Genomic DNA, 16,479 nt, shown 5'->3' on the forward strand with positions numbered 1-16,479 from the left:
AGAGAGAGGAAAAGAGAGAGAGAATAAGTTCATTTTCATGGAATTCAACCGGGTCAATTTATAAGACGCGATTCGGGCTTCGTCGAGGTGGCGTCTTTACGGAGTTCGGTTTTACTTTGAGATTAAGGGGCTTCCTCGAAACTTGCAATTTTAATTTTGCCTTAATCGCTCGTCTCTCTTAGCCGTAGCGCGGATACGAGAGAAAACAAGCCTGGATCACAACGATCTACTTGGCAAAAATTATTTTATAGTAATTCTATACTTTATATAATTGGATTTTTGTGTATAAAGAAAAATTCAGAGCTTATATTCTTTTATTCAAAACTCTATTTCTTTATTTAAAAAATTTGTAGACATCTATCACCGGAATGAGACTGCATATTTATGATCAATCTCTTCGTGTAACGGATAGTTTCGTAACCGGCGACGTGCAATGAAGCGTCGCACGACGACTCGGAAAAGCTCGTTCGCCGAATAAATATTTGGCCGACGTTCGGAACGACGTTTCGAGCCACGGCGCGACAGCCAGCGGTCCTGTCGATTTCGTCAGGAATAAGCCGCGGATGACCTATGTTTTCCTACAAAAAACGTGACCCTACTCGACGACAGGATCATCGGCTCGATCGCCGGCCACGATTATGCTGTCGTCCCGTCGATCCAAACGGTAAACGGCGAACGGATTCAAAGCACTACCGGGACTTAAAGCGGCACTGTTGCGTACTTGAAACGAAACTTTAAAGTCGATCGCGCGTGGAGGCGCGAACTTGACGCGTACTTGGCGTGTCTAGGCGACGTCGCAAACGCACTTTCCGACGGTTGTTGCCAGGAATTTTTGCGTCGCTCCCGAATTTCTCTCGCGATTATTTCTCACGTCGATGCGCTTTGATGAACCATCGCGAGACGTCGTTTCTCACTTCGCGAGAGCTCACGTGTCAAATTCACGAAATCGACAAATTACAAGATCGTTGCGTGTTTTGTTCTTCCGTAAACGTTGCACGCGAGACTGTACGCACGTGTGTCCGGCACAGCGAGAGTCTTAACCCACCTTTGACATAGGCCGCGTTCGCGCTGGCCATCTCCCCACCTCTTCCGTTTTCTGCGGAGCCCTTTGATCGTCGCGAAAAAATCCGAAAACCCGTTTCTCAAAAGTGACCCTATACCTGGCGGTAACGGAGCGCGGCTGAAGGGTTGTAGGAGAGGGAGAAACGTCGGAGGAACAGGGAGGAAATGAGAGAGAGAGTGAGAGAGAAAGGGAGACAAAGAGAGAGTAGGACGCGCGGTCCAAACGGCCCTTTCCGCATTAGCATAACCCTTACGGTTTGTCCACGTGTGCGCCGGTATGCCAGGGGGCCCGGTAGAACTGGTCAGGTAAGTTTTTTCGCAATTTTTAATTCTCGATGACCAGATGCTTGGCCGGCCTGCCGGCTTGCGCGTAGCAAAAGGGGAGGGCGCCGCTCCTTTAGCCTGACCTCAATGAGAGATGACCTCCCCTTCTCGAGCAGCCCCGGATGACCCCATAAAAATCGCGGAACCGGTTTCCGCGCCCGGCCGCTGCCCGGGATTTTTCGGACGTTTAACGGCCGTGCAGAGACCGGCTGCGTGCGAAGCCTTCAGGTAAACAACGTTACCTCGAGTAGCACCGATCGTTACGCTTCAACGTGGCTGGCATGTGTTCCTTCTTCGACGACGCTTACGATTCTTATGAATACCGTAAATAAGCTTATATAATTATACATTCACACTTTCGTATTCTTATAGAGATTAATTACGGGCTTTCACTAGACGCGACATTGAATTTTTCTACCCATCATACATTTCTAACTACATTTTTTATAAGAAAAAAAAATGATTAAAAGATTCCCAATACATTTTATTTCATACAGCAGTTCTAAAAGATTTGAAGGACACGTCACGAAATTCTGCCTACACTTTAATGGACACAATCGGCTTTCTTAAGACGTGTCCTTCGAGGTAAGACGAGTACACGTCGAAAGGTGGGACAGCGTTCGGCGAGGTAGATAAGATAAATCGCGCGTATCAAAAGCATCCATTTCGGTGTCGGAGACTCAAGTTTCCGGAGTTCAGGAATCTCTCGAGGGGATCGAAGGGTGGCAGGGGAGGGTGAGGTATGACCCGATGAAGGTAATGGACTTACGGCGCGACCGCGTCGCTACAATGCGCGATGTGAAATTAAATCGATACAATCGAACGACAACATTCGCGTTCTCTCGCGAAGCTTCACGGCCGATTTACCTCGTGCCTACACATCGGATTATCGACGACGGTGCGTTTACATCCAAGTAAACACTCGCGCGCATTAAACTGAACCGCCGGAATCGCGTGGAAACAAGATAAGATATAATATACCATATCGATATTATTTAACAAGATATATATAAAGTAAGGGAAAAAATGTTGAGCGTTTTCGAATTATTCTTTATTTATATAGATTTCTGAGATTTACGATACATATTCTTTCAATTTCAATATCTTCGATTTCAAGATTTTTAAAGTCATATCGCAAAGTTGTTATAAACAGTTGTATGTATATCTATGTATATGTATATGCGGGGTTGCGTCTAAATTTGACTCATCGGCGTTTCGTGGGTGGAATCGCGGCCATCGCAAGAATTCTTGCTAAAAGAAATCCGAAAACGGCGAAACACTTTGCAGCCGTTTGCTCCGAGGGAAGAAAAAGTCGAGCCCAGGGCGGTTCTCGATTCCCCTTCTCCGGGACAGGGAGCCGGTGAGAACTGACGGGGGGAGGGGTAGGTGGGCCAACGCGGGGGTTGACGAAGGAAGAGAGACGGCGAAGGCGGATGGAGACGGTGGTGGAAGGAGGGCGGCATTAATTACGGTCCTTTATTATAAAAACTGAACTCCCTCCGGCCAGGAGAGAACGAAGAGAGAGAGAGAAAGAGAAAGAGAAAGAGAAAGAGAGAGGCAGATAAGGAGGGAAAAGAGCCCCCGACTCTCCGACGGCTACCGCTCCCCCCTTTCCCCCGCGGCCCTCGTCCACCCTCTCGGTCCGGCCACCAATCCTTCCGACAACCCCGTGCCCCCGCCGCAGAACGTCTCTCCCTCTCTTCAATTTAAAATACTTAATCTGTCTTAGTCCGGAGCCGCGCGGGGTTGTCAAATGCAACTGTTGTCACGGACGCGACAACTGTCCTCCGAATATCAAAATATATGAAAATAGCTCTTGATACTCTTCTCGATATCGTGAAAAAATTCTATTCTTTCACAGAGTGAACGGAATGCAAAAATATTCTTTCCCGATTCATCTCGATTTTGATCCCATTGAGATTAAACATACGAGAGTATTTTTTTAATTGATTAAAAGACAAATCATTATTTCGATGCAAAATTTTTATATTAATTTACATGTGCGAAATACATATGTGTGTGCTTGAAAGAAAAATGTATGTAAATGGATTTACTTATTTATACATATTTCTATAGATGAAGACTAGTCGCAGTGCTTATTTTTAAACTATCATTCATCTTTGCATACGATCTTCTAGTATAACATTAGTATTCTTACATGCTGTGATAATTCTATATATCATGATAGAAAGATATGCAACGCATATATACATTATATGTGTTGCAATATTCTTTCTCCATATATTATACGTCGTATGATTTTTAGATTCGTTGATCGGCCGGCACAGTAGCCTCGTCGCAGTTGAGAACCATTGGGGAAAATAAGAAACGGGAAAATGGCGAGGATTTTAATTTGCATCCCCCGTCCCTCTCGCACCACCCACCCACCCACCCACCCACCATCTCCGCGACTTGCCACCCACCCACGGCCTTGTCTTTTGCAGAGCTCGAGAGTCTAGCTACTTTCTCCGGAGGGGTGGTATAGAGAAGACAAGGGGTAAGAGCGGGCCACGGGATGGCGGTGCGCGGGGGTGAAAACGGGGGGTCGGCGCGGGGGGCAAACGGTTGGAAATATCATAGCCGCACGCGCAGAACGAAATTACCGATTTGCCTTGGGCGTTCCTTCCTTTTTTCCGATTCCGCCGAGCTCTTCGCTCGGGTCCGCTAAGCTTCATCCTTCTTCCTTTATCCTACTACGTTTCTCCCCGCCACCCCGGTCAGACCACCCTTCTTCCAAAGCTCCGGCATAGCAAATAACTTTCATAATTCTCGATTAGAAAGTTTTCCACCTCGAACCGAGGAGAAGGGGCACCGTCCTCTTTTTCGATCTCCGTCTCGCTTTCTTCCTGCCGCTCATCTTCTTGGCCGCCCTCTTTCTGTTTTTCCTCTCGCTCCCCCTTCTCTTCCCCTTGCCCTTTTCTTCTTACCGAACCCTTTCTCTCGGTGAGAGTCCACCAGCCAAGTACTCAAAGAAGGGAGATGAAAATCAAAATCGACTTCGATCCGAGTTCCGAGCCGTCGACCCTCATTACCCTTGGAATTCATCATTCTCGATCAGAGCCGCTTAAATTCGGCTTCCTCGTCGACGGATTACCGCCGAGGTATTTTTTATTTCGCGACATTCCGCCGGACGTGATATTTTTCACGGCGCAACGTTACCACGTAAGCAAGACGTTAATTACATTCTCGCGAGGCGAAGAGTGGATAATGATGTTTGCGAAAGCTTAGCGAAGTTGGTGAACGCGGCAATTACACGCTCGTAAACCGTTTTAACGCCAGAAAGATGGGCTAGCTCTAGGTATCCTTTCCGGTAACGATTATTCGCAAAAGAATTAACGCAAAAGAAACGTTACGATTCTCTTTGTTCATAATAATACTTGTTTCGCGTATTATTTTGTGGATAAAATTAAAAATTTTCAAAAAATTGAAAACACAATAAATATTCAATTTTAATCAATGGAAAATAAGCATCAACATATATATATATATTTTTTTTTTTATGGGCATTTTAATAATATAAAATAATATTTATAATGTTATAATTGTAACTATATATATTGTATAGCGCGATTGTGTGTGTGATCATCAAATGAGTTTTGTCTAAAAGCATGCCAAAACAATGCACTTTCAACGAGACTTCAATAAAGTTTCACAAAAGCAGTTTCGAGGAGTTTGTGATCAAGACTGTACCGTGATCTTATTGAAGGTACCGAGCAAATGGTTCCTGGCTACGGCTGTAGGGTCAGTTCGAAGGGTCACTCGACATATGGCCCAGATCCTGGCACGCATTACGCAGCATGAATTCAATCCCCTCCTGATTTCGGACAATTCTCTGTGAACACGCTTTTTTATTTTTATCACTTCCTCAGTTTCACGGAGCAGCAAAGAAAGCAAGTTTTAGCGTACTTGTAAAATATATATGCTTTTTAATAAAGTTATATTATTTCTCAGTCATTTAATAAAATCGATAAAATTAATTTACATCAATTTTAATTGTTTATAGATATATAAGAAGAGATCGAATTACTTGATTTTTACATAGCAGATAAAAATAATGAAATGTTGTTTTATTAAAAGATTAAATCTATTTAATTTTTATCAACCAAAGATTTCTCTCTCTCGTAAAATATTCTTTCACGCACATATCTGATCGTTATAAAATAAAACTTTGTTGGACTTGAAATGTAAATTATGCATGTCGAATTTGTATCTCTACACATTGTATATTGCGCCTGAGTAAGCGCGCGAGAGTGTTAGTCTCTCGCGAGTGGAGAAACTACGAGAGAGCGACAGCGTGGAATAAAGAGAAATCGAGAAAGGGGAAGAAAGAGATCAAGGAGAGGCTGCCGCGCGCTGCCGGCATCTCGGCCATGGTACCCACTTCGCTTCATTAATTTCTCGCAAAGACAGTGTCAGAGTCACGGGGGTTTTCCGGCTGCAGGGGCTCCTGGGGACCCGAGGCACCTCTCTTACGGTCTGGTATTTAAATTCAAAAACGAGAGCAAGCCAACCGACTCCTTTTCTCTCTTTTCTCATCGTCCTCGTCTCGCTCGCGGCGTTTCCTAATGTTTTTCCCTCGTTTCTCATCCTTCCTTCGAAGCGCACCACCGCCACCCCTGCCCACTTCCTTTCTCCTTTCCCTCTTACCCCTGCCTGTCCGCCGACAGTACCACCCTCCAGCCACCCCCCGCAGCCACCTCGTTCCACGAAGGCTCAGTCAATAAAGTATTCTAAAAAGCCCGCGCGAATAAGAGCCGTCTTACTCTCCCTCTCTCCCCCTACCGCCATCCGGCAGCCATCCTCATCCCCCTTCTCGCTTCTAGCTGGCAATCCCCTTCACCCCTGCTACTTCTTCGTCCCTGGACCACCCCGCGCGACCCCACCGTGACGATGGGTGGCGGAGGAGGAGGAGGAGGTGGAAAAATAGGGGTGGCAAAAAACGTCAATAATATCGGCAAGATGGAAGCAGCACGGATGTTTTAAGGGGTTCTTATACTCCCTGTGGTTTTCGCTCTTGCCTGTAAATCCGCCTCGCTCGCGCGTCTTACTCCGTCTAGGAGTTGTATTTCGTATGCTTTATATCTTTCTCGCTTCTCTCTCTGGTTCTTCATCGGCGCGACTATCTTTTCCTACTTTATCCTACTTCTTTTTTCTTTTCTTTTTAGAGCTGCAAAGAGAGAAGAAGAGAGAGGATACTTTCGGATTCTCTCTCTCTGAGAAAAATATTAATATTCCTTCACACCGCTCGTGGCAGCTATTACGTGTCGTAAATTTATCAGCAAGACGTGTAGTCGAGTAGCTTTATTACTTGTTGATGCGCAATGTTTTATGGTGAAATGTGTTGTATATACATGCGGATAATATAAATTAATTAGAATTATTCGCAAAGTGCGCCACACTTTCAACATTGCAAGTACAGTAAGCCTGCTATATCAAAGCCACGTGGTGCTAGCTGGTACGTGTTTCTTGTGGCTTCTTTCAAAGCGCTTTGTCACCGACATAACACCGACGCGAAATACTCGTTTACAGCGTAATTATCGTAAAAGCCGCTCTTGTATAGTTTACTGCAAACTTTGGCGAACAATTAATAGACTTCATTCAGTTCTGTTAATAATAAAAGCGTAATACTTTTAGAAATTACATTAATTTTTTTTTATTTCAACATCAAGGAGCGAGTTGATCTTTTTACTCCGAGAGCTATTTTTACCGTCTTCTCCTATCACAGTAGAATTAATTCTAATTATAGAAGTAAGCTCGACACAGGGGTTCCATTTATTCGATTTGAAATGAGTAGGAGGGGGGAGGAGTAAAGCGAAGCCTGCGAGAAAAACAGAAAGGGGAAGAAAGATGCTGAAACAATGATTGTCCTTGGAAATGAAGCTTCGATTTACCCTCCGTTCGAATGTCCTAATGTAGCAGCCGTGTCGAATAATAATGGTTGTTGCCAGTATTCGAACACGCAATAGCATCCTTTCTCGAAAATATCCGCATAAAATATAAAAATAGAACGTATTTTTTGTGAGCAACTTTTATCGACGTTTTGCTTAATAAAATACGCAATCATGGACCATTTATTGAAAATATCTGACAAATCGACAATTATCGAATCTAACTTAAAAAAATAATAAAATAAAATAATTATCGAATCTAACTTAATAAAAATTAAATCAATTTACATCAGGATAATAAAAAGTATCTAAAAGGTATTCCTTTTTTTTTGTTTCAGATTCGAACGTTCTCTCTGAGCGTCGTCTGTTGTACTCTCGTGGCGTGCGGTTATTCTCAGAGGATATCTTTTAGATGGAAACCCGATGCGGGCGATTTTTCCGACAACTTCAGGTTAGTATACCGCGTTCTCTGTCGTGTGTACACGCGCGCAGCGTAGTATCGTTCAGTAATTAGCGATGCTGAGAGGACGTAAGTACCTACCATTCACCCTCGCCGTCATCGGCATCCACCTACCTTGTCCTACCGCCGCTCTCCCCTACCCTCCACCCCCTGCGCCCCTCGCCGTTGCCGCCACCCAATAAATGGATGGATAGATAGATACCCTAACGTTACAAGGCAGCTGCACGGAGGTCGCGTTCAAAAGACCAAGAGCGAGCGTCCTTATTGGGTGGTAGGCTCGCGCGCGTACACAGAAACCACCCTCTCGTGCCACCCCGCCCGATCGACACACACTGTCGACGTCGGCGTGTATATTTATGCACATGCATGAACACGCATGCACGCAACCAGACGCGACGACGAGCACTACGATGTACGCGTGGGAATATCATTACCTCAGTTGTGTGTTTTCCGTTAATTGCCATTATCGGCGGAACTTAGTTACGGGCTGCGTTCCCCCGTGACGTTGCCGCCACCGCCGCCGCCGCTGCTGCTGCTGCTGTTGCTGTTGGAAGACCTTTAAGAACGGACCGCATACGGGCCGATCGGTGTCTCTCACGATACCGGCAAGTTCAGCGTATATGCACTCTTTGATTTTTGATTCCCATGTTATTAGATTCTCTCTTAACTTCATTGAAAATGGAAGAGAGAGAGAGGAGGATGACGGAACAAAAAATTTATATATCGAATAAATTGTAGAATAGTAGAGATCATGAAGAGACATTTGTCGAGCTAGTGAGATTTGAAGAAATGTAATGGTCCAGGGCGATCCACGAGCTCATTGGCGAATTGCTTTCAAGAGCGCGTAACAGAATGAAACTATGGGAGAGTTAAATCGTCCAGTAAATGAACGCACTTTGTCCCTTCTCCGGTAGTAAGTTCAGCCAGGCGACGAGGATCGCAATGACTCCGCAAGTCTTTATTGATACAGAGAGAATATGCAATAGTATCTTCGATGATTAGCCGCAGGATCGAAAAAAGCCCGGTGCGCCTTTCTTTTATCGTCCAACTCAGCTACCCTCCGTAAGAAAATTTCTCGAAGAAACGCGAGTCTTTCTCCCGCCATCGCCATCACCCCCCGTCCCTCCCGCCGTCACTTTTCACCCTCCCATCCCTCTCGCCGGCACCGCTGCCGCTCGTCCTCCTCCAACAATCCTACCAACCCCCCCCTGCCGCCTTGCCTCCTCTTCCGGTTCTTCCTGCGAACACAATGGAGCCCGAATCCATCTCGGACAACCTTACCACCCTCCCGCCTCCGCTACCCTTCTTTTTCTTCGTATCTCGGTGGAACAGCGTCGAGGAATAATTCCATTTTCTTGTGCGAGTACAATTTTGCTTTCAATTTATTTTCCCCCTTTTTCCTTCCCTGGCTCTCGCGAAGATCCCAACAGCCGTGGATCGCTTCCTCTCTCCTCTGTCCCTTTCCCCCTTCTCCCTTCGTCTTTTCTCGTTCTCCTTTTTCTGCTTTCTCGCTCGCGCTCCTTCTTCGCGTTAGCCTCCGTTTCTTCCAGAGCGAACCTTCTTCGCCACCTCTAACCTTCGTCTACGGAGCTTGCCCCCGCCGACGTCCTTCTTCAGCCTCATCTCCCGTCGCCGCCTCCGCGCACTTTTACCACCCTCTTCGACCCCTTCGTATAGCTTCGCTGCCGTCCGTTCCTTTCGCCCTAAACATTTAGCTTCTCTCTTTCTTTCTCTCTCTCTCTCTCTCTCTCTCTCTCTCTCTCTCTCTCTCTCTCTCTCTCTCTCTCTCTCTCTCTCTCTCTCTCTCTCTCTCTCTATCTCTCTCTCTATCTCTTTCTCTCTGTTTCTTTGCCATCGCCTTTTCCTTCGGCTCCTTTCTCCATCGACCACTCTTTCTTTCTTTCTTTCTTTCTTTCTTAGCTTTATCTGACTGTTATTCCCTCACTCCGCATCGCACATCGGCCGTAGTAATTATTAAACATTGCGAGAGCCAGCGGCAGTAACAAGCGTTTTATAGCTGTATAGAAAGAGGGAGAGGAAAAACAGTCTTTTGTTGCTCTTTCCGAGAAAGAGCACGAGAAACGCGGAATTGTTGCCCCGCAAGACTTGGCCTTGAAAGAAAGTCTGCCTATCGTACGAATTTTCCGCGCTGACCGCGATCTTCAAAGTAGTCCGCGTCTCTAGGGAGAATTTTACGTTAAGATCCGATTTATTGGAAATATACATATTAAGAAACATGTCGGTATTATCGTGGTAAAATTATTTACAACTCTTAATTAATTTTTGTGTTGAAAAGTAATTATAAACAATGAGACTAGCACGTTAATAATTTTTTATATAGCAATGACATTATGTTTAGCCTTATTATATAACTTATTATTTTTTTACAAAATAAACTTAATTGTAATTCGTTAAAAAGAGGAATATTTACAATCTCCACATAAACAAAATAACATTTGTCGTGGTCTCTATTGCTTACTTTCACTTGCATAGAAATGGAGTTTCCGACGCAGTTTCGAATGTTTGGTTTTTGGGAGATTATGCGATTCTCCGCGCAACGCAAAGCGGAGGAAACTGGCTGGTGGGCATACCGGTCTGATTAGCGGGCGAATCAAGCCTGGTTTCGTTTCGTGCCCGCGAGCGAGAATTTCGTGGATGATCGTTCTCGTCTCAATCTGGGTTTTAATAATTCTCCTGGCGGGAGGGGACGAACGAACGGACGGACAGACCGACGGAAGAATTTGGGAAGCGAGTCGAGGGTGGCGAATAATTGCTATGGGGTCGAGAGTGCTTTTTGCAATTCAACGGAGGTATCAATTGAATCCTTCAGATATTTTCACAGGATATACAGCTCCTCGATATTAAGCTTCTTTCTAAAGAAAGAATATAATTTATTTGCTGCGAGAGGATATTTTATCTATTCAAGTAAAAATATAGAAATAAATGAAAAAAGTATATATGTAGCTAATTCTCCTATTGCAAGACAAAATATCTTACGAAAGAGATATCAATACAAGAGTTTATAACAACCTTTATTCAACAATACATATATTCATTTGCAATATAATATATTAATATATCAATTAAAAATTAATCAACGTTCAATGAAAAACATGTGTCTTTATGATCCCATCAAGATTACACTAGGGGGTGAAACCAAATCAAATATTAGGGGTGGTGAAGTTTTTTCAATATAATCCATAATCATAAAAACTGTGGGTAAACTTAAAAAAAAATGCATGACCCTTCGCATCGATCATTCCTCGCATTGGCCACCCCTTGTATCGGCCACCCCTCACGTAAATTTTTTATAACGTGATCAAAACGCTATCTGGTGTTACCCGTTTCAACCCTTCCGAGCTGCGTTGCCGGTAAGAATTATACCAGACTGGCATCTATACAGTGTCTCAGAAAAAGCATAGAAAATTTTTAATATCGACTGCGTATATAAGAGTTTACGATCCACCCCCTCTTTATTATATCAAGGAAAAGATATTATTTACAAGGTACATAATTTTTTTATAATAATTATACGCGTCTCAATAAGTTGTTTTTATTCTGTGTGTTGTTTGCAGCATAATTCTATAATATTATATTTTATTTCTCTATACAATAAGCTATATTTATATAAATATTCATATTTTCTGCAAAATATATATATATATATATATATATATATATATATAAATATATGAGTGAATGAAACTGAAAAATATCTAAATATTTCTGAAATGGTCGAAAATAAATGCAAAAGATGAAAATATATAGAGAAAGAATAAAATATTAAATCTTACGAAGAAATTTGCAGATTTCTTTATGTCGAGAATTATCTATTCTATTTAAAGTGAAAGGTTTAGAATTATTTATAAAAGTTTATAAAATTCACTGCAATTTTTTTGGTCAAATCATTTTCTAATCATTCGACTAATTTAAAAACTCGTGAACTTTACTCCTGTTGTTTACTCCGATTTTTTATTAGAAATTCTATTCTCAGTTTCTACATAAAAGTCTTTGCGATTAATGAAATATTTTTAATATACAAAAAAATAATTTATTTTTTATAAAAATAATCTTTACATATTTCTATTATATTTATAATACTAGACAACACAAGCCATTTTTCGATTTTATGTTAAAAAGAATGATTAAAAAAATATATATATATAGTTTGTTTAAACTCGATTAATTTTTTTCACAGAAATTAGCTGATTAGAGCGTTAATTTGCTAATTAAATTTTAAAATAATATGTTAAAAAATTAAAATAGTAATATATTGTAAATAATATGTTATAATATCTTATTCTCAATTAATATTTTTTGACAGAAATCAGCTGATAACTGTCAAAAGTATTAATTGTGTTTGAAGTATTATAACGAATTATTTAAAACATTATTTTAATTTTTATAACATATTATTATTTTAAAAATTAATTAGCAAATTAACGTTTTAATCAGTTGATTTCTATCAAAAAATATTAATAAAGCGAAAATTTGCTAATTAAATATTCTAGCTTACATATTTATATTTATATTGTGTATGTTATAATTTGCTAATTAAATTTTAAAATAGTAATACGTTGTAAATAATATGTTATAATACCTTATTCTCGATTAATATTTTTTCTTTCTAAAGCTATATCTTTTCGAACGAATCTCCTTCGAATTTTAATTAATTATTAATATTATATAAGTCATGTATCGCGCGCGCGTTATTAGAGTGAAGTTGCCGATGTTTGTAGCCTCGGCCATTACCGAAACGCCGCGAGTATCAGGCAGTTGGAGCTGCGTCCCGCTGTGATTAATTAGTAAGCATAATCGTTAGAAACGATTTCTAACCTTTGTATTGTAATATTTATCAATCGCATATCATAATTTCAACGTTATTGTCGTTGAAATCATGTTAGTCGTAATTGTTCGAAACGCATATTTTGCGAAAAATTCGATACAAAATCTCTTGCCAACATAACCCAACTTAATCTGTTTTCGCGCGCGCGAATGTGTTGCGATCCGTGGATATATTTATCGTTAATTCTAGTGTACATACGAGGGTAAGTCAAAAAGTAAAGGGACAAATAAAGAAAAACACATTTATTTTAACCTATGTGGAAAATTTACATATCATTTTTCGACATAATCCCCACCAACATCGATACATTTGATCCACTACTTAATAAGCTTCTGTATTTCATCCTGGAAGAAAGATTTGGGTTGGATGCGTAGCCAGTTATGCACCACTGCAATGACCTTCTCATCCAAAGAAAATTTTTTTTCTCGTAGTATTTCTTTTCTTTTTCTTTCTTTTTTCTTTTCATCTTTTCGGTTTATTAAAAGAAGCACTACGAGGAAAAAATTTTTCTTCGGATGAGAAGGTCATTGCAGTGGTGCATAACTGGCTACGCATCCAACCCAAATCTTTCTTCCAGGATGAAATACAGAAGCTTATTAAGTAGTGGATCAAATGTATCGATGTTGGTGGGGATTATGTCGAAAAATGATATGTAAATTTTCCACATAGGTTAAAATAAATGTGTTTTTCTTTATTTGTCCCTTTACTTTTTGATTTACCCTCGTATATAGTTTACATACATTTATATTGTGTATGTTATAATGCGAAATAATAAGATTATTCTAATATGTATGTATTTTATTTGTTACAGGTAGCATTGCGATATACAGTGCGATTCACGCGTCGTGTCGGGAATAAAGTGTCGCGCATCGGGAATGCCGTATAAAGTTTCGCGTGTCGGGAGTGCCGTGTAAAGTATCGGGCGATCGTAATTATTCGTATTTTCGTGAGTGTCGCGAGTGCTACCATGGACTAAGAGAGGAGGAGGAGGCCCGGGGAGGCATCGAGCGACAGCGGGGCAACTGTAAGGTATGCAAAATAAAACATTTTTCCTAAATTACATTTTTTCTAAACTACATTTTGTTTATGAGATATTCGACACACACATATGTATATACATAATTTGAATATTTTGTTTTCAGATCAATGTATGCTGTGTACTACAACTCCGCTTTGGCAGTATCGGTGAGTGAGATGTTGTTTATTTTTTAACATTTTTATAGCGATAATGGGGGTATATATGTATAATATGTTGAAAATATTAAAATAGTAACATATGTTTTAAATAATATGTTATAATATATTATCTGCGATTAATATTTTTTGACAAAAATCAGCTCTGATAATTGTCAAAAATATTAATCGAATTTAAAATATTATAACATCCCTTTCTAAAAAAGCATGTTAAGTCGATTCTTGCAAGTATTGTTGCATTTTCCGCGATGCTGATTGACTGTTTCGATTCGCATTGTGCCGTTATATTTGTTGCATCGAGAGGCTTTCATCGCGAGGGTTAATAATTTAACAGTTTGTTCAAACTAAAATTAAATAAAATAATGTTTTAAATAATATGTTATAATACTTTAAACTCGATTAATATTTTTGATAGTTATCAGCTGATTTCTGTCAAAAAATATTAATCGCGGATAAGGTATTTTATAACATATTATTTACAACATATTACTATTTTAATATTTTTAACATATTATTATTTTAAATTTTAATTAGCAAATTAACGCTTTAATCAGCTGATTTCTGTCAAAAAATATTAATAAAACGTTAATTTGCGAATTAAATTTTAAAATAATAATATGTTAAAAATATTAAAATAGTAATATGTTGTAAATAATATGTTATAAAATACCTTATCCGCGATTAATATTTTTTGACAGAAATCAGCTGATAACTGTTAAAAATATTAATCGAGTTTAGAGTATTAGAAAGTATTATTTAAAACATATTATTTTATTTAATTTTATTCCGAACAAACTGTCAAATTGCTAACCCTTGCGATGACAGCCTCTCGATACTACGAAACGCACAACGCGAATCGAAACAGCTAATCAGCATCGCGGAAAAGAGGCAATAATACTTGCGAGAATCGACTTAACATGTTTTTTTTAGAAAGGGATTAATCGACATTATCACTACACAAACGGAATAGTTACGATAAATTCCCTTCGGGATCAATCAACGTCCATATCTACACAATTCGCCCTTCTACAAGGGTCGACTAGGCCCCGCCTAGGGTCTCGATGGGCCCCGCCACGAAATAGTGCCCTTGGACGAAGGGCGTTACCATCATCTATAAGATAATTATTCAGATAATCTCGCAGTGTAACGAAAAGCAGATCACGGAGAGGCCCCATTCACTCGCGTACTGTCTTCGGACATAGTGAAAACCGTACGGGATTACACGATCGTAACTGTTTACTATCGTTTTTCTCATACCTATATGTGTGCAACTTACATGTGCATCTCATCACTACGAATGCACGCGCGCGTGCGAGTGCAGCCGGGAAATGTAACTGCGAGAATCGCGCACAAAGCATCGATAACCACGTCCCGCCTGCACCAGTCCTCTTTGCAATTTGCCTGCCGCCGTAGATTGCACCTGCACACGGTCTATTACCGTGCAAGTTCGTCCGCGGGAGTAACGTAGCTTCAAACCTTGGTACCTCATCCTTCCAGTGATGTGCAGGGGAAGGTATAGGAGAGCGATGGAAAGAGGGAAGGGGGGAGCCCCTATTATAAGTTGCGAACAAACTTTACTTATATATGCTCGCGACTACCATATCCGCATGCGCTATCTCTTTCCATTCCTACCTCGGTGCAATCATCCACGCATCTCCTCCTCGTATCCCTTTTCGCATCCACTCCGTCACGTGATACTCTTTAATTTCTTCGCAACGAGAAATTATAATCCAAGATATTTTAAATCTAACGTTACTTCAGAGCGAACTTTTCACGAATTTATGATAGAATTTTCTATATAAATTTTTGTCTTGCAATTTTTTTTCCCACGTCTGACATACATTTATGTACGATATTCTCGTAAGTTTGTTTGTCACACAGTCCTGCAAATTTTATTGTAAAATATTTACATCTGTAAATTAAAAAATAATATTTTCTACCTCCTGAAATACATTGTCGTCGATATTGTGACGGTTCATGATTAAAGAAAGAAGCTTGAAGGGCAATGTGGAACACGCAGTTCACCCCGTTGACTGAACACTGACCAGCGGCGACTAGTTTGGTTGTCGGTTCGGTAGCGAGAATGGACAGAGGGGTGCCGATGCCTCGGGGCTCTGACTGCTCTAATAGAAAGCACATAGAACTTGACCGTGTGCATCTATACACCGTTTAGCACAAACACGTTCTCGTCTTCTCACTTTCTCTCTCTCTTCCTCCTCTCTCGCTCCGACGATCTTTTGTCGCGCAAAATCTTGGGCGATCTAATGAGGTGTCGAATAATTGCTTATTAATGACCAACTGACCGCACGCGAGAATTTAGTCGCATTGTCGTCGGCGCAGCTAATGACGCGACGAAGAAAAGAAGCTGACCACTGGTCATTGAACCGAGGGAGATCTCTTTTTGTGTTTTACCAATCGCGACATTTTTTTCGGCCCCGATCGCCGTCGCTGCGAATAGGGGGTCACTATGGCCATTGCCAAATTTTATTCTCTCGCGTTTGAATATCAAACTCTGTCGACAACGGCATTATTAAACAGTCTTTCGTTCTGTTCTGCATTTAATTGATTTTTTTTTTTTCATTCAAGATTACAATAATCATGTCCATTATGTGTAACAATAATACGCGTACTGGTCCGGTCGTAATTAATTTGTTCTGCCAGGCACACAATTGAAAAAGCGAATCAAGAAATGCGACAACGCGCAC

General features: G+C 40.8%; 1 protein-coding gene across 1 annotated transcript in view; it reads left to right on the forward strand.

The window, feature by feature from the left end:
- LOC145934343 (uncharacterized) overlaps positions 1-16,479 on the forward strand; it is a 149,784-nt gene that overhangs the window by 74,581 nt on the left and 58,724 nt on the right. The window contains exons 4-6 of the mRNA XM_083034702.1: positions 7,613-7,725; positions 13,392-13,609; positions 13,723-13,765. Coding sequence (XP_082890828.1) covers positions 7,613-7,725; positions 13,392-13,395 — 117 coding nt within the window. The 3' untranslated portion in view covers positions 13,396-13,609; positions 13,723-13,765. The remainder of the gene's footprint in view (positions 1-7,612; positions 7,726-13,391; positions 13,610-13,722; positions 13,766-16,479) is intronic.

Source organism: Prenolepis imparis, unplaced genomic scaffold (assembly GCF_030444845.1).
Source record: "Prenolepis imparis isolate NDT839.2.m4 unplaced genomic scaffold, iyPreImpa1.0 SCAF_3, whole genome shotgun sequence".
Lineage (NCBI taxonomy): Eukaryota > Metazoa > Arthropoda > Insecta > Hymenoptera > Formicidae > Prenolepis > Prenolepis imparis.